The sequence below is a fragment of the Cebus imitator genome, unplaced genomic scaffold, assembly GCF_001604975.1.
Source record: "Cebus imitator isolate Cc_AM_T3 unplaced genomic scaffold, Cebus_imitator-1.0 Scaffold468, whole genome shotgun sequence".
In the NCBI taxonomy this organism is placed as follows: domain Eukaryota; kingdom Metazoa; phylum Chordata; class Mammalia; order Primates; family Cebidae; genus Cebus; species Cebus imitator.
This window is the reverse complement of record NW_016107783.1, coordinates 172,382-197,412: the sequence shown is the minus strand read 5'-3', so window position 1 is coordinate 197,412 and position 25,031 is coordinate 172,382. Positions and strand designations below refer to the sequence as shown.

The 25,031-nt window shown below is 35.4% G+C and overlaps 1 protein-coding gene across 1 annotated transcript in view; it reads left to right on the top strand.

Annotated features, from left to right (window-relative positions):
- KLHL4 (kelch like family member 4) overlaps positions 1–25,031 on the top strand; it is a 149,320-nt gene that overhangs the window by 108,533 nt on the left and 15,756 nt on the right. Inside the window, exons 7-9 of the mRNA XM_017512276.2 lie at positions 5,049–5,273; positions 6,780–6,942; positions 8,651–8,863. Coding sequence (XP_017367765.1) covers positions 5,049–5,273; positions 6,780–6,942; positions 8,651–8,863 — 601 coding nt within the window. The remainder of the gene's footprint in view (positions 1–5,048; positions 5,274–6,779; positions 6,943–8,650; positions 8,864–25,031) is intronic.

Genomic DNA, 25,031 nt, shown 5'->3' with positions numbered 1-25,031 from the left:
TTGTGGTTTTTATTTTTGGTATTTTTTTCAGGATAATCTTGGTTAAATTATTGTTACAATAAAGAAATGTGTTACAACAAATGGTTATAAATATCTATAACCCCGTATCAGTTTCTAAAAATGGGGGAAAAATGAACCTATAATCTCCGGACTCTATTACCAGAGTTTGGTATGGAAGTAAATGAGGGTATGGGAGACACTTTGAGTTCCTAGTATATGTAGATATTTAAAAGGCTCATGGGACGTTGCAGACCATTAGAAGAATAATAAAGCCTTCCATTTTTGATTATTTAAGCTTTGATTGGCATTTTGCAAAGATTGTTTCAAATCCTCACAATATTGTTACGATAATGTAACCCCTATCCAACACAAGGACAGTCAAGAAAGGCTGGAGATGAAATTTTTATTCAAATACAATGTTCCTTTTCTCTCTCTTTCTTTCTTTTTTTTTTTTTTTTTTTAAGACAGAGTCTTGCTCTGTTGCCCAGGCTGGAGTGCAGTAGCGCAATCTCAGCTCACTGCAACCTCCTCCTTCCGGGTTCAAGCGATTGTCCTGCTTCAGCCTCCTGAGTAGCTGGGATTACAGGTGCACACCACCACGCCCAGCTAATTTTTATATTTTTAGTAGAGATGGGGTTTCACCATGTTGGCCAAGCTGGTCTCAAACTCCTGACCTTGTGATCTGCTCACCTTGGCCTCCCAAAGTGCTGGAATTACAGGTGTGAGCCACGCACCCAGCCTAAAGCCAAATTCTAAGCTTATTTCAATGTTCTCATTGCTCAAGGGATTTTGAGATACTCTATGGAATTGCCTTCAAATTGTGTGAACTGTTAATAATTTCCTCTCATTGTCATTCTGCATTTAATTCTTGCTTGGTTCAAACAGTGAAGATTCCCCATCACTGAGGATGTTCAAAAGAATCTGTAATGATTTAACTCTAAGTGTGGTTTTCATTCCTCCAACGTGCCAGGCCTTGTCATAACTGCTCCTTCTNTTTTTAAGACAGAGTTTCATTCTGTTGCCCAGGCTGGAGTGCAGTGGCATGATCTCAGCTCACTGCAACCTCCGCCTTCCGGGTTCAAGCGATTCTCCTGCCTCAGCCATGCAAGTAGCTGGGACTACAGGCACGTGCCACCATGTCCGGCTAATTTTTGTATTTTTTAGTAGAGATGGGGTTTTACCATATTGGACAGGCTGGTCACAAACTCCTGACCTCGTGATCTGCCTAGCCCAGCCACGATGTTCCTTTTTCTACACTGCCACTATTATAGACAAAGGAACAACAACAAAACTCTGGGGGTTTTTGAATCTATTGGAAAACCAGGGTAAACACGTAGTAACAAAAAAAGGAAAAAGAGAAAAAGAAAGAAAGAAAACCTAAGAAGTATAACAAAAACATTAAATGAGTAGCATTTATCTGTATAAAGCAGTATTACATTGAAAATGTACTACTTTACATACTTTCAAAGAAGTATAAACATTAATTTCTATACGTGTATATTTTCTTATAGTGTGTTGTTTCAGTTGTTTTTTAAAAAATGTTTTTGACCACATGTTGAGTACAGTATACACTGTTTGGGTGATGGGTGCACTATATCCTCTGAAATTATCCAGGTAACCTAAAACTGCCTGTACCCTCAACACTATTGAAATTTTAAAAATTTAAAAATTTAACTTCGATACTTTGATGTTTAGGAAATACAGTGTTTCCTTAGCCTCTAATTTCCTCTCTCTGATTTATATAAGAAACTCAGAATTGCTGTTAAATATAGATATCACACAAACAGCTAGGGCTAACTATACTTTCTACAATGTATTTGAAAGAATCATCAGAAAGTTCTAAATATTATTACAGAGTCAAAATTGTTAAATGGTCAATTAATAAACTTTGGATGTCTTGTACATATATGGTATTTTATAAATTTTTATTTATTTAAAAAGTAAATTCTGAATAAAGAGTATGGCAGGAAACAAAGTAAAGGCTAATATTGTCACTTTTAGAACATTTGTAAAGTAAATGGAGGAAATCATTATATCGGATATACTCACTACTGCAGGAGCTACAGTGTTCTCAGCAACACTGATAAGTTTGAAGGATTTTTTCACTCTTGAATAGATTATAAACAAAGATTGGATAAGAGCTTAGAAATGAATTGAGAAACAGTATGTCATACATTCTGGGGCAAAATTTATACAGAAAAAATTTAAAGGAAAAGATAGTAAAAAAATGGAAAAAATTATATTTTTCCACCTATTATAGACCTGTCATAATAAAGCAGCTAGGGAATTTACATTTCAATTAGTTGAAGGATTGGTGGGGTTGAACAAAGGGGCTGGCAAAGTCTTCAGAATTCAATATGTAGAACTACTAGTCACAAATGCTCATGTTGCAGTCAAAAGTTACGGAATCATTTTATCTTCTATATTGAATCTGATGCCTTGAAAAGTTTAGCCAGGCACGAATCACACACATACATCTCTCAGTGTAATTCTTCTATATACAGCTGATTAAAGTAGATTTGCACGATTTTCTAATTACCTCTGCATTTATATCTTCATAATCATAACAATGAGTGTAGACTAGCTTTTATTTCCTAATCTAAATTGGATCTTTGGTAAATTCCACTAATATAAAGAGAAATAAAAGTTAGAACAAGAAGATAAGAATACGGATTTAGGAAGACTGGGATGAAGAAATGGAAAGAAGTGGAAAGCATTCAGAGAAAATTGACTGATTAAACATAAAATAAAGTAGATATGATTTTGTACTTATTTCAGTTTTATATTATCATTGAAAGATATTTAGTGTAGAAAAGATATTTTGAGAAGTGTTATAATTTGGCCTCTTAGCAGTAAATATAGTCAGTAGAGCAATTACTAACCTATAAATCATCATTTAGTCACATCCATGTTATCAGTAAAAGAGGCAGTAATTAAAGAGGAAGAGTAAATGAGTACCTGTGTATTTGCAAGTTTGTATGAGAAAATCCAAAATCCTGGAACACACATACTTACAGTGTACTAGTCACCAGAAAATATTTAAACTTAAAGGAAGGAAGCACTGTTTCCGCTAATTCAGTCTAATCAAGGAGCAGCTATATATTTAATATACACTCTGCTTAAATTTTGACAGGATATGACCCCATACCATTGCACTAAAACTGCCAGTGTGTATGTTTCAAATGTTAACTACATCTTCATTATAACTAATGGATTGCATTTTCTTCACAAATATCCCAATAAAGGAACAACTGGAAAGTGTTTTTGCTTATTACTATGGTTGACTTTGTGTAATTGGGATGAAGTTTCTTAAACCTGCCACAAACTATAGTAGATACACTATAGACGTAAATAATATTTCTATCATTTTCCACCCTGGTTATTATTCAGAAGTTTCCCAGTTGTACAAAATTAGGTTTTCCTAAAAAATAGCAACAGCTATTATGAATGAATGGTAAGAAGCATTGCCTGCTGAAGTGACAATTTATTATGACAGTAGTGATAATTTGTCAATAGTGACAGCATACTGTGACAGTAAACTTTGTATATTAGTAATTGAACAGAAAATAAAATTTTATTAACACTTAAAGAAAGTAATACCTTATAATTTTATATTCTCAACTCTAATATATTGTGCCACTGAAGTGGGTTCATTGCCTGGGGTAACACCTGAGGTTCTTTGTCTCATGACCATGGAAATCAAAGACATGGATACACAAAGAGTGAGATTTAGAGCAAACATTGGTAGACAAAAGAAAGAGAATAGTTCTCTGCTACAGATAGGTGTCCTAGAAAAATGGGTTTCCAGATCTCTGATGAAATACAGGGTGGGTTATAGATGAGCTGATGAGGAGGTGGTGTCTCATCTACACAGGGTGCAAAAGACCGGTTAGGAATAGGTGTGCCATTTGCATAGGGCATGAATCTCTTGCTGCCTCCATACCAATCGTTTATTATGCAGGTGGGTTCTCTGCCTATGCTGGGCATGTTGGCCATTTCTTTCTTACTGTACACATGGTAACAAAAAAAGGGAAGATGGAGCCTACATGTTGGAAATGCCTGGACCAAAGGTAGCCCTTTCCTATGGGCACGGCTTCTGGCATTCCTCTGGGCAAGCTTCCAGCTTGCTTATCTATGTCTGTAGCTCAATTTTTCAGGCTGCTCTTTGTTAGAAAATAAATTATTTGGGACTCTGCTTTTTGTTAGAAAGGCAATTCCACCAAGGACTCTTTTGCCCTCACTATCTGCCTAAATAATTTCTTTCTACCTCTTGTATCATCATGGAACATTGTGTGAATCAACACCAAAGGCCCATTTAACATTTATAAAATGTTATTTATTCATTTACTTATTTATTTATTTATTTTGAGACAATGTCTCACTCTATCACCCAGGCTGGAGTACAGTGGCACAATCTTGGCTCACTGCAGCCTCCAACTCCTGGGCTGAAGTGATCCTCCCACGTCAGCCTCCCAAGTACCTGGGACTACAGGTGCACACTGCCACAGCCAGCTAAAGGCTCATTTAAAAAGAATTTTCATTCCTGGTCCTTTCATTTTCATTACATGTCTTTTAAATAAACACACACACACACACACACACACACACACACACACACACACACAAACAGAAACATTTAAAAAGCATAAATTAATATATTGAATGGTCATAAGTAATTAAATCTTTAACAGATGTGCAAACATTCTATAATAGAATCCTAGGTATTTTGTTGTAAATTATGTCACTTGACACTTGTGTGGCTACTACCAGTAGAATAGTATAGCGAAAGCCAGCATTATAAGGATATAATCCAAACATATTAAATAAAACATTTTATTCTGACTCTTCCATTTGGATCCAGAAGTAGTAAAAGATTATCCTTTGCCTTATCTCCCAGGTTGTAGAATCACCTGGGCTATTTACTTAATTTGAATTGTAATCACTGATACTGTGCTGTAAGTTATGGGTTCATAATTATAATGTGAACAATATCAATTCAAAATTTTAATAAAAGTAGATTTTACCATTGTTCAATATCCCTTTGACAGGTACTACTACAATTGAAAAATATGACCTCAGGACCAACAGTTGGCTACATATTGGCACCATGAGTGGCCGTAGGCTTCAATTTGGAGTTGCAGTTATTGATAATAAGCTCTATGTAGTGGGAGGAAGAGACGGTTTAAAAACTTTGAATACAGTTGAATGTTTTAATCCAGTTGGCAAAATCTGGACTGTGATGCCTCCCATGTCAACACATCGGCACGGCTTAGGTAAGAGTTTAAGATTATGTATTTTTTAAGAATGTCAAAAATTACATCTAGCTGCACGTTATTGGAATTTAGCCAAACCCTTAGTGAAAATGTCTCCAAAATGCTAAAAAACTTAAGGAAATGATAAAAGCCTGTGGAACTTCTGTTGTTGCAGGTTATTCCTGATTCCCTTCCACCAGTATTTCAAAGGGGTTTCATTCTAAAAAGGATAACAACTTTTCAAAGGGATTTATTGTTAAATAATCTAAAACTACAGCAAGAAGTTTTCTTCTAAGCTCAATTTAGGGAGGAAAGTAGTTGACGATTGAGGGGGATAGTGTTTCTAGTTAGATGAATGATGTGTCCACAGTGGAAAACTTTGATTCTCCTGAATATTTGTCAGGATACCTCTTTCTTTATACTAGGCTTCATATTTTTGCAAAATGTATTTGTTTACCACGTTGTCTTATTATTTTATAGTGTGATTAACAGACAATAAGATGTATATTCTTTTTACATTTTTTATGCTGAACCTGAAATGCATATGAAATATTTTTAAAAATTAGCCTAAGAGAAAGTGTACAATTTTACAGAAGATAAATCCACTAAAAAGATTAGCATTTATTGGAAGAAAACTTTCTGGTTGCTTAAAAAAAAAAAAAGAGTTAGCTGAACAACAGAAAAATTGACTTTTTATTTTAAATTGACTTTTACAGAGCTAAAAATCGGCAGATCCAGGACAAGTATTGCTTGACCCAATTATTCTGATAAATTGACTCTGCCAAATAATACACTATACAATTATTCAGTTCAGTTATGTCAGGGTAATTCCTAGTCATAGCTTAGAATGGTCCTACAGAGAAATCAGAGCAAACTTATTTTTCAATATAATTGGTATTAGTAAATAGGTAGGGTAGGTGATGACGATATACCACTGAGAGGTTGATAGGGATAGTGAAGGTGGGGAAAAAACCAATTATGTGAATTATCAAAGCAGATGTGAAGCAGAAATGGGCTATTCATAATATCTGACAGAACAAACTTCTAACTAAACATTAAAAACGCCTTTCTAGTAAGTTAGCTCACAGGAATCTTTTTATCCCTGTATTAAACATCAGAGGTTATAAAGACCTACCACAGTCCGCCTGCAATTCTAAGGTTTATCTAGGAATCAATATCATATTGTATCTACATGATACATTCAACAAACAATATTGAAGTTTTGCAAGAAAAATCCAGCTTTTAAATTACATATATAGAAATGGTGCATTCTACTACCTCTTTTGACTTCAGTGTTACAACAATAATTCCCTTCTATAATATGGTAACTGAAACTGTAAGTTAGAAAAGTTAGAAAACCATATTTAGCTTTACAACAGAGTCATACTTTGCATAAAACTATTCATATGAATGCAAAATCGTTTAATAGGCAAAACAAAAAAAAATAGTTAATTGCTTGCAAAATGAAACAATATCCATTGTGTGTGGCATACCTAGGTGAACCCACAAATTCTTTTAATTCTTTAGGTGTAGCCACGCTTGAAGGACCAATGTATGCTGTAGGTGGTCATGATGGATGGAGCTATTTAAATACTGTAGAAAGATGGGACCCTGAGGGACGACAGTGGAATTACGTGGCCAGTATGTCAACTCCTAGAAGCACAGTTGGTGTTGTTGCATTAAACCACAAGTGAGTAAGTTGAAACGCACATGCTCATTGCTTCCAGGTCATATAGTACAGAACTTTAGTGACATGATCCATCAATCAATTAGCATTCCAAATAAACTGAATATATTTGTTATCCATAATAAAAGATCTTCATTGGAACTCTCCATTAGGACTGAAAATACTTGTCTAAAGTAAACACTTGATTAAATATTTTCTATGCCCTTGCTAATGAAGGTGTGGTCCTGGGACCAGCAGCATCCACCTTTCCTGAGATGTATTTAGAAATGCTGAGTCCTAGCCTTCCCCCAGATGTCCTGAATCAGAATCTTAATTTTAACAGAGTCATCAGATGACTTCTGTGCACATTAAATTTGAGAAAACCTTTGTAGGCAAGCCAGTTCTAATTTTACCCTCAAAAAGTTACTACTTTTTTACATTATGATTTATTTTTATCAAAACTTTGGTCTGTCTATGGTTATAATAAGGTGATTCTTTTATTTTTTTCACCAAGCCCTCTCCTGAGTGTTCAGGGTTCCTAAATATAGAATCCTACCTAGTCTCACCCTTCCTGAATATTTACTTCTTCCTGTCATTTGCCTAACACATCCAAAATATTATATTAAAACATGATGTTGTTAGAAGTTTCAAAGAGCTTGAATTGTTATCAGGTATTATGTGCTTTCTGACAAGGGAACTTTGGAGACAGTGACCAGCATATAAGAGGGTCATGAATCATGCCGAGTTTCAGACAATAGGTTGGGTCAATTACCAGAGACAGCCTTGTGTGTTTAGATTGACTATGCATGAAGCCAATACATTATTATAGATATGGTCTCAGTCAAAATGTCAACATATTGTTTTTAGAATCTTGAACAGAAATAAATAGGAAATGTCCATAATTAAGAGGAGATCCAGTTTAAGGTACTCCTAAATCTATCTGTGGCCTAACCTGAATAATGTCTGGTAATTCAGTTATATAATCTCCTACCTAATACAGAACAGGATGAAAACATGAAATTTGACCCATTTAATTTTGCTTTGCTGAGTTGCTACTGTTTACAACTCAGCATGAAGGGAAGTTATAGGAATATGGATTAATAAATGTCTGCCTTCTTTATTAATGCATTATAATTTAAAAATTATATTAAAATATTACTTATCAAAAGAATGGCATTTTAAAGTGTACGGGAGAAAGGTCATAACCAATATCACTTCCTAGGGAAAAAATATAGTTTCTAGGTTCTATCTTTTTTCCTTAATTGTTTATTAAGTTAATATCTTCTAAGTGATAACTGTTAATGCAAATATAAAATCATACATAAAAACAACAGATTCCACTCCTAGGCAGTTGAACCCTGTTAAAATTGTAAAGTTGTTGGAGTTGGTCTTTGGAACTATCCTACCAATCCCTTTGATGTTTCCCTCCTTTAACTGTGCCTCATGTCCCATGGAATCTTTTATTCAATTATTTTAAAGTGACTGTGATAAAGATAGTGAAAAAGAAAGATTTAGGTTGGGATAGATTTTAACAGGTATACTCAGCTAATGATCTTTTCACAAACTTCTGCTATTGACTGCAAAATAGTGTAGGAGTAGAATATAGAGTCTGACTCTCCAGAAACTTGAAAAGCTTTGTGCAAAATTCTGTCACTCTCATTCTATGCATGCATTTTGTGTGTATATGTATACACATACATATACATACACACAGATCTGTCTTTTTATCTAGATTATATGCTATTGGTGGACGTGACGGAAGTTCTTGCCTCAAATCAATGGAATACTTTGACCCACACACTAACAAGTGGAGTTTGTGTGCTCCAATGTCCAAAAGACGTGGAGGTGTGGGAGTTGCCACATACAATGGATTCTTATATGTTGTAGGGGGTCATGATGCCCCAGCTTCTAACCATTGCTCCAGGCTTTCTGACTGTGTGGAACGGTAAGTTTTTTGTATTTCTTTATGTCTGTAATTATTTGGTTATATACTTTTTTAGAAATAAGAAAGATTTTTAAGCAACCAGAAAGTTTTCTTCCAATAAATGCTAATATTTTTAGTGGATTTATCTTCTGTAAAATTGTACGCTTTCTCTTAGGCTAATTTTTAAAAATATTTCATATGCATTTCAGATTCAGCATAAAAAATGTAAAAAGAATATACATCTTATTGTCTGTTAGTCACACTATAAAATAATAAGACAAAGTGGTAAACAAATACATTTTATGCCAAGCTATATCACTCAACCAATTCAAAAGACTCAAATCAAAATAAGTTTACTGAGATTGGGGAAAAATGACAGATAGGAGCCAGAAGTAACTTGCTGCTCCCACTCGTATAGACAGAGAAGTGTGTGGAGATCCTTATCGTGAACTTCTGCTCTATGAACTACCACAGGAACATAACAGGAAAGCCAAGAGAATCCACGGACAGCCAAGGAATTGTGAGCCTGCTTGCTTTCTCAGCTGGAAGGCTCATGGCCTAGGGCAGGTTCTCAGCCCTATTCACTGGCTGCCTTGAAATAAACTAGGTTCCGTTGAGGCTGGCACAGTGGGAGTGTGTCCAGCCTTTCTGGCTGCAGGCTGCATGTGAACAGGGGGAGACCTGTGGCTGCCAGCTTTCCCCAACTTTCCTGGTGGCCTATGTGACAAAGCAGAGACAGCTGTTATCCCCCTGGAAGCATAATTCCATTGGTCTGAAAACCATACCCCATCCCCCACAGCAGCTGCAGCAAGCCCCACCCAAAGAGAGCCTGAGCTTAGACATGCCTAACCCTGACCCCGCACCCCCCATGGTCTTTCTCTTCATGGTCTGGTAGCCAAACACAAAGGTCATAATTTCTTGGTAAGTCTGTGGCCCTGCCCACTGCCTGACCCTCAGGCAAAGTTGTATCCTCCCTATACAAACAAAGTTGATGGGCTCTTGAATGTGCCACCTCTTAGCTGGAGACCAACTAACACAAAAAACAGTGCACCAAACAAAAATACAACCAACAACTCTCACAGAGCATACTTCACTCCCCTGCCACCTCCAGGAGGGTAAGTGGTAGTATCCATGGTTGAGAGACCTGAAGATGGATCACATCACAGGACTCACTGCAGACACTCCCCACCATAGTATCTCTGCTGGGTGGCTAGATCCAGAAAAGAAATAGCAGTCACTGCAGTTTGGCTCTCAGGAAGCCCTAACACTAGGTGAAAGGGGAGAGCACCACATTAAGGGAGCACCACTTTAAGGGAGCACCCCATTAAGGGAGCACCCCCATAGGACAAATGAATCTGAACAGTAGCCCTTGAGTTCTGGATCTTTCCTCTGGCATAGTCTACCCAAATGAAAAGAACCAGAAAAGCAATGCTGGTAGTATGACAAAATGAGGTTTTTTAGCAATCCCAAAAGATCACACTAGCTCACCAGCAATGGATCCAAACCAAATTGATATGTCTGCATTGCCAGAAAAAGAATTCAGACTTATTAAGCCAATTCAGACTATTAAGCCAATCAAAGAGGTTCCAGAGAAAGGTTAAATCAAACTTAAAGAAATAAAATAAATAAATATATAAATTATGCAGAATGTGAATGGAAAATTCTTCAGTGAAATGGATAGCATAAATAAAAAGCAATTACAGGCTAGGCATGGTGGCTTATGCCTGTAATCCCAGCACTTTGGGAGGCCAAAGCGGAGGATCACCTGAGATCAAGAATTTAAGACCAGCTTGGCCACGGCAAAACTGTGTCTGTAGTAAAAACACAAAAATTAGTTTGGCATAGTGGCAGGTGCCTTCAATTTCAGCTACTCAGGGGTCTGAGGCAGGAAAATCACTTGAACCTGGAAGGCAGAAGTTACAGTGAGCTGAGATCACGCCAATGCACTCCAGTCTGGGCAACAGAGCAAGACTCCATCTAAAATGATAAATAAATAAATACACACAGACATAAAATAGAAAGGATAAAAACAGTCGCAACTTCTAGAAATGAAGGACACATTTAGAAAATTGCAAAATGCACTGGAAAGTCTCAGCAATAGAATCAAACAAGTAGAAGAAACAATGCCAGAGATTGGAGACAAGTGTATCAAATTAGCCCAATCTGACAAAGACAAAGAGCAAAATTGTTTTTTAAAGTGAACATTCTCCAAGAAGATTGGGATTATGTTATATGACAAAACAGAGGAATAATTTGTGTTCCCAAAGAAGGAGAGAAATCTAAAAGTTTGGAAAACATATTTGAGGAAATAATCAAGGAAAGCTTCCCTGGCCTTGCTAGAGATCTCAACAGCCATATACAAGAAGCTCAAAGAACACCTGGGAAATTCATCACAAAAAGATCATCACCTAGGCACATACTCATTAGGTTACCTATACTCGATACAAAGGAAATAATCTTAAGAGTTGTGAAGCAAAAGTACCAGGTAACCTATAAAGGAAAATTTATGAGAGTAAAAGCAGATTTTGTACTAGAAACCCTACAAGCCACAGGGAATTGGGGTCTTATCTTTACCCTCCTTAAACAAAACAGCTAATAATTTTGTATCCAGTGAAACTAAGCTTCATAAATCAAGGAGATATACAGTCTTTTTTAGACAAACAAATGCTAAGGGAATTTGCCACTATGAAACCAGCACTACAAGAACTGCTAAAAGGAGCTCTAAATCGTGAAACAAACCTCAAAATACTCAAAAATAGAATCTCCTTAAAGTATAAATCTCACAGGACACATAAAACAATAACAGTGAAAAAATACCAAGATATTCCAGCAATTAATAGTATAATGTATAGAATAGTACCTCACATCTCAGTAGTAACGGTGAATGTAAAATGGCCTAAATGTTCCACTTAAAAGACGCAGAATGGCAAAATCAATAAAAACTCACTAATTAATATCTGTTGTCTTCAAGAGACTCACCTGACAAATAAAGACTCAAGGTAAAGGGGTGATAAAAATATATTCCATGCAAATGGACACAGATAATGAGCAGGAGTAGGTATTCTCATATCAGGCAAACAAACTTTAAAAAACAGCAGTTAAAGACAAAGAGGAACCTTACATAATGATAAAAGAACTAGTCCAACAGGAAAATATCACAATCCTAAATATATATACACTTAGCACTTAGCACTGGAGCTCCCAAATTCAGAAAACAATTACTACTAGACCTAAGAAATGAGATAGACAGCAACACAATAATACTAGGGGACTTCAATACTCCACTGACAGCACTAGACAGGTCATCAAGAAAGAAAATCAACAAGAAACAATGAATTTAAACTATACCCTAGAACAAATGGACTTAGATATTTACAGAACATTCTACCCAACAACTGCAGAATATGCACTCTATTTATCAGCACATGGAACATTCTCCAAGATAGACCATGTGACAAAACAAGTCTCAGTAAATTTAAGAGAACTGAAATTATATCAAATACTCTGTCAGACCACAGTGCAATAAAACTGGCAATCAACTCTAGAAGAAACCGTCAAAATCATGCAAATACATGGAAATAAAATATCATGCTTGTGAATGATCATTGGGTCACAATCAAATCAAGATTGAAATTTAAAAAAGTTATTTGAATTGATCAATAATAATAATGTAACCTATCCAAACCTCTAGGAAACAGCAAAAATGGTTCTAAGAGGAAAGTTCATAGCATTGAATGCCTACATTAAAATTTCGGAAAGAGCACAAATAGACAATCTAGGGTTACACCTCGAAGAACCAGAGAAACAACAGACAAACCCAAACACAGCAGAAGAAAAGAAAGACCAGAACTAAATGAAACTGGAACAAAAAAGTACAGAAAATAAATAAAACAAAAAGCTGTTTTTCTGAAAAAATAAAACGGCAGACCATTAGTGAGATTAACCAAGAAAAGAAGGGAGAAGATTCAAACAAGCTCAATTAGAAATGAAATGGGAGATATTACAATCAATACTGGAGAAATACAAAAGATCATTCAAGGTTACTATGAACACTGTTACACACACAAACTAGAAAACCTCGAGGTGATGGATAAATTCCTGCAAATACACAACTATCCTAGATTAAACCAGGAAGAAATAGAAACTCTGAACAAACCAATAATAAGCAGCGAGATAGAAACAGTAATTAAAAAGTTACCAACAAAAAAAAAAGCCTCTAGGACCAGATGAAATCACAGCTGAATTTTATATGACGTTCAAAGAACTGGTACCAATGCTACTAAAACTATTCTTAAAGATAGAGAAAAGGGGAATTCTCTGTAATGTGAAGTCAGTATCAACCTTATACCAAAACCAGGAAAAGACATAACAAAAAAGAAAACCACAGCCCAATATCCATGATGAATATAAATGTAAAAATTCTCCACACATTACTAGTTAACAGAATCCATCAGCATATCAAAAAGCTAATACACTATGATCAAGTTAGTTTTATACCAGGGATGCAGGGATGGTTTAACATCCACCGTCAATAAATGTGATACACTTCATAAAAGTAATTTTTTTTAAAAAATCGCATAATCTTCTCAATAAATGCAGAAGAAGTCCAGCATCCCTTTATGATTAAAACCCTCAGCAAAATCAGCATAGAAGGGGCATACCTTAAGGTAGTGAAAACCATCTATGACAAAACCACAGCCAACGTAATACTGAAAGGTCTGTTTGCAGGAAAAGTTTCCACCATGATCAAGTGGATTTTATACCAGGGATACAGGGATATGCAAAGGCATAAGAATGATACAGTGGACTTTGAGGACTGGCAGGGGAAGAGTGTGAGGAGTGAGGGATAATAGACTACAAATATGGTGCAGTGTATGCTACTCGGATGATGGGTGCATGAGAATCTCACAAATTACCACTAAAGAATTTACTCATGTAGTGAAATTCTACCTGTGTCACAATAATTTATGTAAAAAATTAATGTACACAAATCTGTAGCTCTGCTATACAACAGTGACGAAGCTGAGGATCAGATCAAGAAGTCAACCCTTATTACAATAGCTACAACAACAACAATGAAACTCAGGAATACACTTAACCAAGGAAGTGAAAGACCTCTACAAGGAAAACTACAAAGCACTACATAAGAAGGAAGACATAGATAAACACAAACAAATGGAAACACATTCCATGCTCATGATCTGTAGAACCATTATTGTGATAATGACCATACTGCCAAAAGCAATCTACAAATTCATTGCATTTCCCTTTAAAATACCACCACCATTATTCACAGAACTAGAAAAAACAATTCTAAAATTAATATGAAACCAAAAGAGAGCCTGCTTAGCCAAAGCAAGACTAAGCAGAAAGAACAAATCTGCAGGGATTACATTACCCGACTTCAAACTATACCATAAGCCCATGCTCCCTAGAATAGAATGGTACTGGTATAAAACTGGGCATATAGATGAATGGAACAGAATAGAGAAACCAGAAATAACGGCAAATACTTGAGACAGACAACTGATCTTTGACAAAGCAAAGAAAAACATAAAGTGAAGAAAGGGCACCATATTCAACAAATGGTGCTGGGATAATTGGCAAGCTACATATAGAAGAGCGAAACTGTATCCTCATCTTTAATCCTATACAGAAATCAACTCAAGATGGATCAAATGCTTAAATCTAAAACCTGAAACCACAAAATTTCTAGATGATAACATTGGAAAAACTCTTCTAGACATTAGCTTAGGCAAAGACTTCATGACCCAGAACCCAAAAGCAAATGCAACAAAAACAAAGACAATAGATGGGACTTAACTAAAATGCTTCTGCACAGCAAAAGAAATAATCAGCTGAATAAAATGACAGCCTACAGAATGGGAAAATTTTTTCACAATCTATACATCTGACAAAGGAATGATATCCAGAATCTACAAGGAGCTCAAACAAATTAGCTAGAACAAAACAAACAATTTCATTAAAACATGGGCAAAGGACATGAATAGATAACTCTCAAAAGAAGATACACATGTGGCCAACAAACATTTTTAAAATGCTCAACATCACTAATGATCAGGGAAATGCAAATCAAAATCACAATGCAACACTACCTCAATCCTACAAGAATGGCCATAATCAAAAAATAGTAAATGTTGGCATGGATATGGTGAAATGGTAACACTTTTACACACACACATGTTTATAGCAGAACAATTTGCAATTGCAAAAATATGGAACCAGCCAAATGCCCATCAATTATCAATCAACAATTAAAGAAAATGTGATACATGGAATACTACTCATCTATGTTTTCTTTCTTATGTAGTGTTTTGTAGTTTTTCTTGTAGAGGTCTTTCACCTCCTTGGTTGTGTATAAAAAGGATTGAAATCATGGCATTCACAGCAACATGGATGGAACTGGAGACCATTATTCTGAGTGAAGTAACTCAGAAATATAAAACCAAACTTTGTATATTCTCACTCAGAAGTGGGAGCTAAGCTATGAGGATGCAAACTCATAAGAATGATACAGTGGGCTTTGGGGACTGGGGGAAAAGTGTGGGAGTGGGGTGAGGGATAAAGTCCACACATTTGGTACTGTGTACACTGCTCAGGTGACGGGCACACCAAAATCTCAGAAATAACAACTAAAGAAGTTATTCACACAACTAACCACCACCTGTTAATCAAACACCAATTGAAATTTCAAAAATAGCATAACAACAAAAAATAAGTTTATTGTTTGTAAAATCAAATGAAATTAATCTGTAAAGAGATGACTTACCATCACAAAATATACAAAAAGAATTATTATAGAGAGGTTAATAATAATTAATAATTTGATTTATAATAATACAAGATGCTATAATATATTAATAATATAATTATCTTTTATTAATATACAGAAATACTTATTGTGATGACTCTATTGCAATAAATATTTTGTTTCCCAAAGGTAATTTCATTGAATAGGAGACATTCACTTTTATGAATAGTGTATCTTGGTTAAAATAAGTGTCATGACTTTGTAGTGATACCATTTACATTCCCGTTCAAGTCAGAAAAAGTGTATACATACACAAAATAGTTACATAATGTTAACCTAAGACCAAGTGACAAATTTACAGTAAGGTGAGCAGAATTTAGGAAACAGACATAATATGGAATGGCACCCTCAAGGAAAATGTATAGAATAGGTAGAATTTGTATTTCACAGGCATAAAAATGTAGGAGAAATAAATCACAACCAAAACCATTAAAGAAGGAGAAAGCTTTGTATGCTAGAACAGACATTTTGTATGGAAGTATAATTTGGAAGAGCAACTCAAAACACAATTAAGGACTACATTGTTTGATGTCCCTTAATGCCAAGGTAGAAGTTTGGAGATTTTATCTTGTAGGCAGAGGAAAAATAAAACTGGGAAAAATTGGATTATCATAAAGCAACTTGGGAGAAACTGGTCAAACAATGACACAAAGGATAGAATTTAGGCAGAAGAGTCTAAAGAAAAAAAGATGATTTTTTTTTTCTGAGAAACATACCACTGACACATAATTAATAATTAAAGGCAATAGTTTCTTATAGGGAATATCATATCCCCTGTTTTGTAGCACTTTACAAAAATTAAATGACTGGCTTACTATTACTCAGTGTATACCTGGAATGCTTCTTCTAAAATCAGTTATTAAGAGATGCATCTTATTTTTTTAAGGTGATAAAACCATAAATGTGATCAATCACTGCCTCAGATAATATATATTTGATTGTAATATGCTATATTACTGTGATGTGCTATAGTCAAATATATGTAACACTGAAGAAACCACATTAGTTCTCTCTATAGTTAACATAAGCAATAATCAGTCACCTCTTAATAGTTCTAATTTTTTGTGGCAAATTATATATAATAGGAATTTTTTATTTTAACCACTTTTAAGCATACAGTTTAGTGACATATACATACTGTTTTGCAAATATCACTACCAACCATCTCTACAACATTTTTCATCTGCTTAGATTCAAACTCTGTATTTATTAAACAATAACTCTACCTTCTTACCTCTCCACAGCTACTGACAGCCACCATTCTACTTTGTGTTTCTATGAATGCAACTATCCTAGTTACCTCATAAAAGTAGAATCATAAATAGTTCTCATTTTATGACTGGCATATCTCATTTAGCATAATTCTTCAAGGTTTATGTGTCAGAATCTCATTTGCTTTTTAAGGCTGAATATTATTACTATAGTAGTTATTTAAATATTCTGGAAATTAATTCCTTATCATGTGTATGATTTGCAAATACTCTCTCCTGTTTCATGGATTTCTTGGTCACTGTGTTGATGAAGTCTTTTGATGCACAAATGTTTTTAATTTTGATGGAGTTCAATTTATATATTTTTCTTGTTGACTGTTCTTCTGGTGTTTTATCCAAGAAATGATTGTCAAATACAAGTTCATCAGGCTTTTCATTTATATTTTATTTCTATAATTTTATAACTGTACCTCTTACCTTCAGGCCTTTGACCCATTAATTTATTTGTTCTTTATTGAGGAAAGATTCGACTTTATTCTTTTGCGTGTAGATGTCCAGTTTTCCCATCAACATGTGTTGAAAAGACTTTCCTTTCCCCATCCAATGACTTCAGCAACATTGTCAAAGTTTTTTTGACCATATATGTAAGGGTTTATTTCTGAGCTCTGTACTGTGTTCCACTAGTCTTTATGTCTGTCTTTATGTCAGTACCTCACTGTGTTGATTAGTGTAGCTGTATATTAAGCTTCTTAATCAGGGAAGCAGTAAACCTCCAACTGTGTTCATTTTCTAAATTGTTTTTGCTACTTTGGTTCTCTTGAGATTCTGTATGGAGTTAGGATGAATTTCTCTATTTCTACCAAAATGCCATTGGGGTTTTGATAGAAATTGCATTGAATCTGTAGATCATATTGTGTATTGATTTTTTTTAAATGTCCCCCTCTGTCACTGAGGCTGGAATGCAGTGGTGCTATAATGGTTCATTGCATGCTACCCAAATTCATATAATTCTCCTAACTCAGCCTCCTGAGTAGCTGAGACTACAGGCATGCGTCACCACACCTGACAAAATTTTTTGTATTTTTGTAGAGACAAGGTTTTGCCATGTTGCCCAAGCTAGTCTCAAATGCCTGAGGTCAAGCAATCTCTCTGATTCAGCCTCCTAATGTGCTAGGAATATAGGTGTAAGCCACCACATCCAACCGAGCATATTGATATCTTAACAATATTAAGTCTTCTGATCCATAAGCAAAAGCTATCTTTCCATTTACTGATATATTTCTTAATTTCTTCCTTTCCAATTTGCATTACTTATTTCTCTTTCTAGCCTAATTGCTCTGGTTTAAAATTTCTAATTGTTTAATGGAAGTGGTAGAATTGGGCACCTTGTCCTGTTCCTGTTCTTACAGGAAATACTTTAAAAATTAAGTATGATTGTAGCTCTTTTCCATATATGACCTTCATTACAATGAGGTAGTTTTCTTTTATTCTTAGTTTGGTGAGTATTTTTATTATAGAAGTATGATTGCTCTTGTCACATACTTTTTATTCTGCATTAGTTGAGAGGATGATGTGATTCTTGTCCTTTGTTCTGTTAATGAGGTATTTCACATTGCTTGGTTTTTGTATGTAAAATTATTCTGCAGTCCATGACTAAATTCCATTCAATTATCATTATAATCCTTTAAATATATTATCAAATTTGGCTTTCTAATATTATATTGAAGATTTTTGCATCAATATTTATTAGAGGTATTAGTCAGTAGTTTTGTTGTAGTGTCTTTTTCTGACATTATAGGATATAGAACATATGTAGAGATCCTAAAATGTAGAATTGATAGAAAGGGTTTAGAAGAACTACTTTCTCTTCATTTTCTGAAGCATTTGAGGAAAACTGTTGTTAATTATGCTTCAAATGTTAGGTAGAAATCACCAGTAACACCATCTGGTCCTAGGATTCTCTTTGTTGAGAGGTTTTTTATTTCAGTTATTTGGATTTTCTCACTTTTTCTTATTCAGTCTTTTAGAGTTTATCAATTTTGTTGATCATTTCACAGAACCAACTCTAGGTTTCAATGATTTTTCTCTATTGTTTGTCCATTCTCTATATTATTTGTCTCTGTTCTAATCTCTATTGTGTCCTCACTTCTGTTAGCTTTGGATTTTGCTTACTCTTGTTTGTCTAGTTTCTTAGGTGTAAAGTTTGGTTGTTGATTCGCAATCTTTCTTTCTTATAAGCATTTACAGCTATAATTTTTTTTCATAGAACGGGTTTTCCTCTGAATTCCATCAGATTTCATATGCCATGTCATTATTTTCACTTGTCTAAAAATATTGTCTAATTTGCCTTGTGAATTCTTCTTTGGACAATTAATCATTTAAGAGCATTGTTTAATTCCACATATCTGTGGATTTTCCAGTTTTCCTTCAGTTGATTTCTAGTTTATTTCCATTATGATCAGAAAAGATACCTTGCATGTCTTCAGTCTTTTTAAAATTTATTAGGACTTGTTTTGTGGCCTAACATATGGTCTATCCTGAATAATGTCCCGTTGTTTACTTCAGATACATGTGTTCTGTTGTTGGGTGGATTCTGTGTGTGTGTGCGTGTGTGTGCACATGTGTGTGTGTGTGTGTGTGTGTGTGTGTGTGTGTGTGTGTGTATTGTGAAAATAATATATAACAGTGTAGACAATTTGGAGATTATATACATATTTTAAAATATATATACTTTATATGCTTATTGACCTTCTGTCTGACGGTCTATCCATTATTGAAACTGGGGAATTTTTGTCTGTAAGTCTATCTTGTCTAATATTAGTGTAGCCACCACTGCTATTATTTAAGTATTTTTCCCATGGAATATATTTTTCATCCTTTCCCTTTGACCTGTGTGTTCTTAGATCTAAAGGTCTTCTATTGTAGACACCATACAGTTAGATCCTGCATTTAACATTCATTTTTTCAAAGTATGGCTTTTGATTTGGGTGTTTTAATTCATTTGCATTTAAAGTAACTACTAATAGGAGATAACTTATTAACACTGTATTTTTTTCTGTTGTCTTTCATAGCCTTCTTGTCACACATTTTCTCTCTTCCAGCATCCCTTTTGCTTTAGTTGATTTTTTTAGTGAAAATATTTGATTTATTTCTCTATTCCTTTTACATATATGCTATATATACTAGTTTTGAAGTACCATGGAGATTACATATAACATTCTAAAAGTTTACTGATGTGTTTTAAACCGATGTGATCTTAACTTTTATCACCTCAAAACACTGTACTTTACCCTATCCAATACTTATGTAATTGATGTGACAAATTATTTCTTTATATTTTGTGTACTCACTAACATAGATTGTAATTATTTTTATTCAATTATTTATAAATCTTGTAGAATAATTAAAAATGGAGTTATAAACCAAAACTAAAATTATGCTAGTTTTTGTATTTGTCCATATATTTATGTTTACCATAGAACTTTATATATTCATATGACATTGACTTGCTGTGTCAGATCCTTTTATTACAACTGGAAAGACTCCCTTTGTCATTTTTTATGGGGGAGTTCTATCGGTAGTAAACTCGTTTACCACATTGTTTATATGGGAACATATTAATATCTCCCTCATTTTTGAAAGATAGTTTAGTCAGATATACAACTCTCAGCTGACTGTGCTTTTTTGATTGCTCATGTTTTCATTTTTATTACTTTTGCTACACATCAATGCTTTGATTTTCTTTTAAATTTTATTTTTATTTTAAGTTCCAGGATACATGTGCAGAATATGTAGGTTTTTTACATAGGAAAATATGTGCCATGGTAGTTTGCTCCAACTGTCAACCCATCACCTAAATATTAACCCCAGCATGCATTCGCTATTTTTCCTGATGCTCTCCCTCTGCTCTAGCCCACTGACAAGGCCTGACAGTGTGTGTTGTTCCCCTCCCTGTGTCCACGTGTTCTCATTGTTCAGCTCTCACTTATGAGTGAGAACATGTGGTATTAGGTTCTCTGTTCCTGCGTTAGTTTGCTGAGGATATTTCACCACTTTATATTTCTTCCCACAGCCTTTTGCCTATTAAAAAATAGATTTATTGTAACTTTGCTTATGTTTCTTGTTGATGCTGGATATTAGGCCTTTGTCCAATGGCTAGATTGCAAAAATTTTCTCCCATCCTGTAGGTTGTCTGTTTGCTCTGATGATAGTTACTTTTGCTGTCAAAAAACTCTTTAGTTTAATTAGATCTCATTTGTTTTTGTTCTTGTAGCAATTACTTTTGGTGGTTTTATCATAAAATCTTTGCCCGTGCCTGTGTCCTGAATGGTATCGCTTAGTTTTTTTCTAGGTTTTTTTTTTTATAGTTTTGGGTTATACGTTTAAGTCTTTAACCCATTGCATTAATCTATTTTCATGTTGCTGATAAAACCATACCCAAGACTGGGAAGAAAAAGAGGTTTAATGAACTCACAGTTCGATGTGGCTGGGGAGGCCTTATAACCATGGCAGAAGCAGAAAGGCACTTCTTATGTAGTGACAGCAAGAGAGAAACAGAGATCCAAGGAAAATGGGTTTCCCCTTATAAAACCATCAGATCTCATGAAATGTATTCACTAGCAAGAGAACAATATGGAGGAAACTGTCCCCGTGATTTGATTATCTCCCAGTGGGTTCCTCCCACAACATGTAGGAATCATGGAAGCTACAATTCAAGATGAGATTTGGGTGGAGATACAGCCAAACCATATCATTCTGCCCCTGGCCACTTCCAAATCTCATGTCCTCACATTTCAAACCCAATCATGCCTTCCCAGCAGTCCCCCACATTCTTAACTCATTTCAGCATTAACTCAAAAGTCCACAGTTCAAAGTCGCATCCAAGACAAGGCAAGTCCCTTCGCCTGTAAGCATGTAAAATCCAAAGCAAGTTCATTATTTCCTAGATACAATGGGGGTACAGGCATTGGGAAAATACATCCATTCCAAATGGTAAAAATTGATCAAAGCAACGGGGCTACAGGCCCCATGCAAGTCCAAAATCTAGCAGAGCAGTCAAATCTTAAAGCTCCTTTGACTCCATGTCTGTCATCCAGGTCACACTGATGCAAGAGGTGAGTTCCTATGGTCTTGAGCTTTGCAGGGTACAGCCTCCTCTCCAGGTGCTTTCACAGGCTGGCATTGAGTGTCTGTGGCTTTTCCAGGTGCACAGTGCAAGCTGTCATTGGATTTACCATTTTAGGTACTGAAGGACAGTGGCCCTCTTTTGACAGCTCCACTAGGTAATGCTCCAATTGGGACTCTGTGGGGGCTCTAACCCTACATTTCCCTTCTGCACTGCCCTAGCAGAGGTTCCCCTTGAGGACCCCTGCAACAAACTTCTGCCTAGGCATTCAGCCATTTCCATACATTTTCTGAAATCTACGCACAGGTTCCCAAACCCCAATTATTGACTTCTGTGTACTCGCAGGCTCAACACCACATGGAAGCTGCCAAGGTTTGGGGATTGCACCCTCTGAAACCATGGCCCAAGCTCTACATTTGCTCCTTTTACCCACAGCTGGAGCAGCTGGGAATGCAGTGCACTAAGTCCCTAGGCTTCCAGGCCCGTGCTGGGAGGGGCTGCCATGAAGATCTCTGACATGTCCTGAAGACATTTTCCCCATTGTCTTGGGAATTCACATTCAGCTCCTCATTACTTATGCAAATTTCTGCAGCCGGTTTGAATATCTCCTGCAAAAATGGGATTTTCTTTTCTATCACATTGTCAGGATGAAAATTTTCTGAACTGTTATGCCCTGCTTCCCTTATAAAACTAAATTATTTTAACAGCACACAAGTCACCTCTTGAATACATTGTTGCTTAGAAATTTCTTCCACCAGATACCCTAAATCATATTTCTCAAGTTTAAAACTGTACAATTCTCTAGGGCAGGAACAAAATGCTGCCAGTCTTTTTGCTAAAACATAACAAGAGTCACCTTTGCTTCAATTCCCAACAAGTTCCTCATTTCCGAGACCACCTCGGCCTGGACTTTATTGTCTGTATCACTATCAGAATTTTGTGCAAAGCCATTCAACAAGTCTCAAGACTCTAGGAAGTTCCAAAGTTTCCCACATTTTCTTATTTTCTTCTGAGCCCTCCTAACTGTTCCAACCTCTGCCTGTTACCAGTTACAATGCCACTTTCACATTTTCAGGCATCTTTTCAGCAGTGCCACACTCTATTGGTAACAATTTACTGTTTTGGTCCATTTTCATGCTACTGATAAAGACATACCCAAGAATAGGGAGAAAAGAGGTTTAATGGACTCACAGTTCCACATGGCTGGGGAGGCCTCACAATCATGTCAGAAGGTGAAAGATACTTCTTACATGGTAGTGGCAAGAGAGAAACAGAGACCCAAGAAAAATGGTTTTCCACTTAAAAAATCATCAGATCTTGTGAAACTTATTCACTACTATGAGAACAGTATGGGGAAAACTGCTGCCATGGTTCAGGTAATTCCCACGGGGTCCTTCCCACAACACAAGGGAATCATGGGAGCTATAATTCAAGATGAGATTTGTGTGGGGACATAGCCACACCATGTCATCCATTTTCAGTTAATTTTTGTATAAGGTATAAGGAAGGATCCAGTTTCAACTTTCTGCATATGGCTAGCCAGTTCTTCCAGCACCATTTATTAATTAAGGAATCCTTTCTCCATTGCTTTTTATCAGCTTTGTCAACACATCTCAAAAGAAGACATACATGAGGCCAACAAACATGAATAAAAGCTCAACATCATTTATCTTTAGATAAATGCAAATCAAAACCACATTGAGATGCCATCTCATGCCTATCAGAATGGCAATTGTTAGAAAGTCAAGAAACAATAGATACTGATAAGGTTGTAAAGAAATATGAATGCTTTTACACTGTTGGTGGGAATGTAAATTAGTTCAGCCATTGTGGAAGATAGTGTGGCAGTTTCTTAAACATTCAGAACCAGAAATACCATTTGACCCAGCAATCTCATTACCAGGTGTATACCCAAAGAACTATGTCATTCTATTACAAAGATACGTGCATGTGTATGTTCATTGCAGCACTATTCATAATAACAAAGGCATAGCATTAACCCAAATACCCATCAATGATAGACTGGATAAAGAAAATATAGTACGTATACACCATGGGATACCATGCAGCCATGAAAAGGAATGAAATCATATCCTTTGCAGGGCCATATATGAGTTGGAAGCCATCATCTTCTCAAACTACTGCATGTGTACCCTGGAACTTAGTAAAATACAATTAATTACAATTAAATTAAATTTAAAAAGAAGATTTAGACAGTATAAGTACAGTTTTGCTACATGGACCAATAGCACAATAGAGAAGTCTGGGCTTTTAGTGTAGCCATCATCTGAATAGTATATATTGAACCCATTAAGTAATTTTTCATTTCTCATCACCCTCCACCTGCCCCACTATTCTAAGTCTCCAATGTCTATTACTCCACTTCCTATATTTGTGTGTATGCATTATTTAGCTCCCACTTTTAACTAAGAACATGTGATATTTGACTTCCTGTTTCTGAGTTATTTTGTTTGACATGATTGTTTAAAACATGATTTTTTTTATGTCTGAGTAGTATTCCATGGTGTATGTATAATGTATGTGTGTGTGTGTATGTATGTGTGTGTGTGTGTATAGAATTTTTAATCCAATCATCCATTGAAGGACATTTTGGTTGATTTCTTATATTTGCTGTTGTGAATAGTGCTGCACTAAACCTATGAGTGCAGGTATCTTTTTGGTGTAATGACATATGTTCCTTCAGGTAGATACATAGTAGTTGGATTGCTGCATCAAATGGTAGATCTATTTTTAGCTCTTTGAGAAATCTGCATACTGATTGCCATAAAGATTGTACTTATTTGCATTCCCACCAACAATGTGTAAATTTTCCCTTTTCTGTGCATCTTTGCCAATATCTGTTATTATCTGACTTTTTATTAATAGCCATTTTTACCAGTATAAAGTGGTATCTCATTGTGTTTTTAATTCACATTTTTCTCACAATTAGTAATGTTGAGCCTTTTTGCATACACTTTTGGGGCTTTTATATGTCTTTTTTTTTTTTTTTTTTTTTTTTTT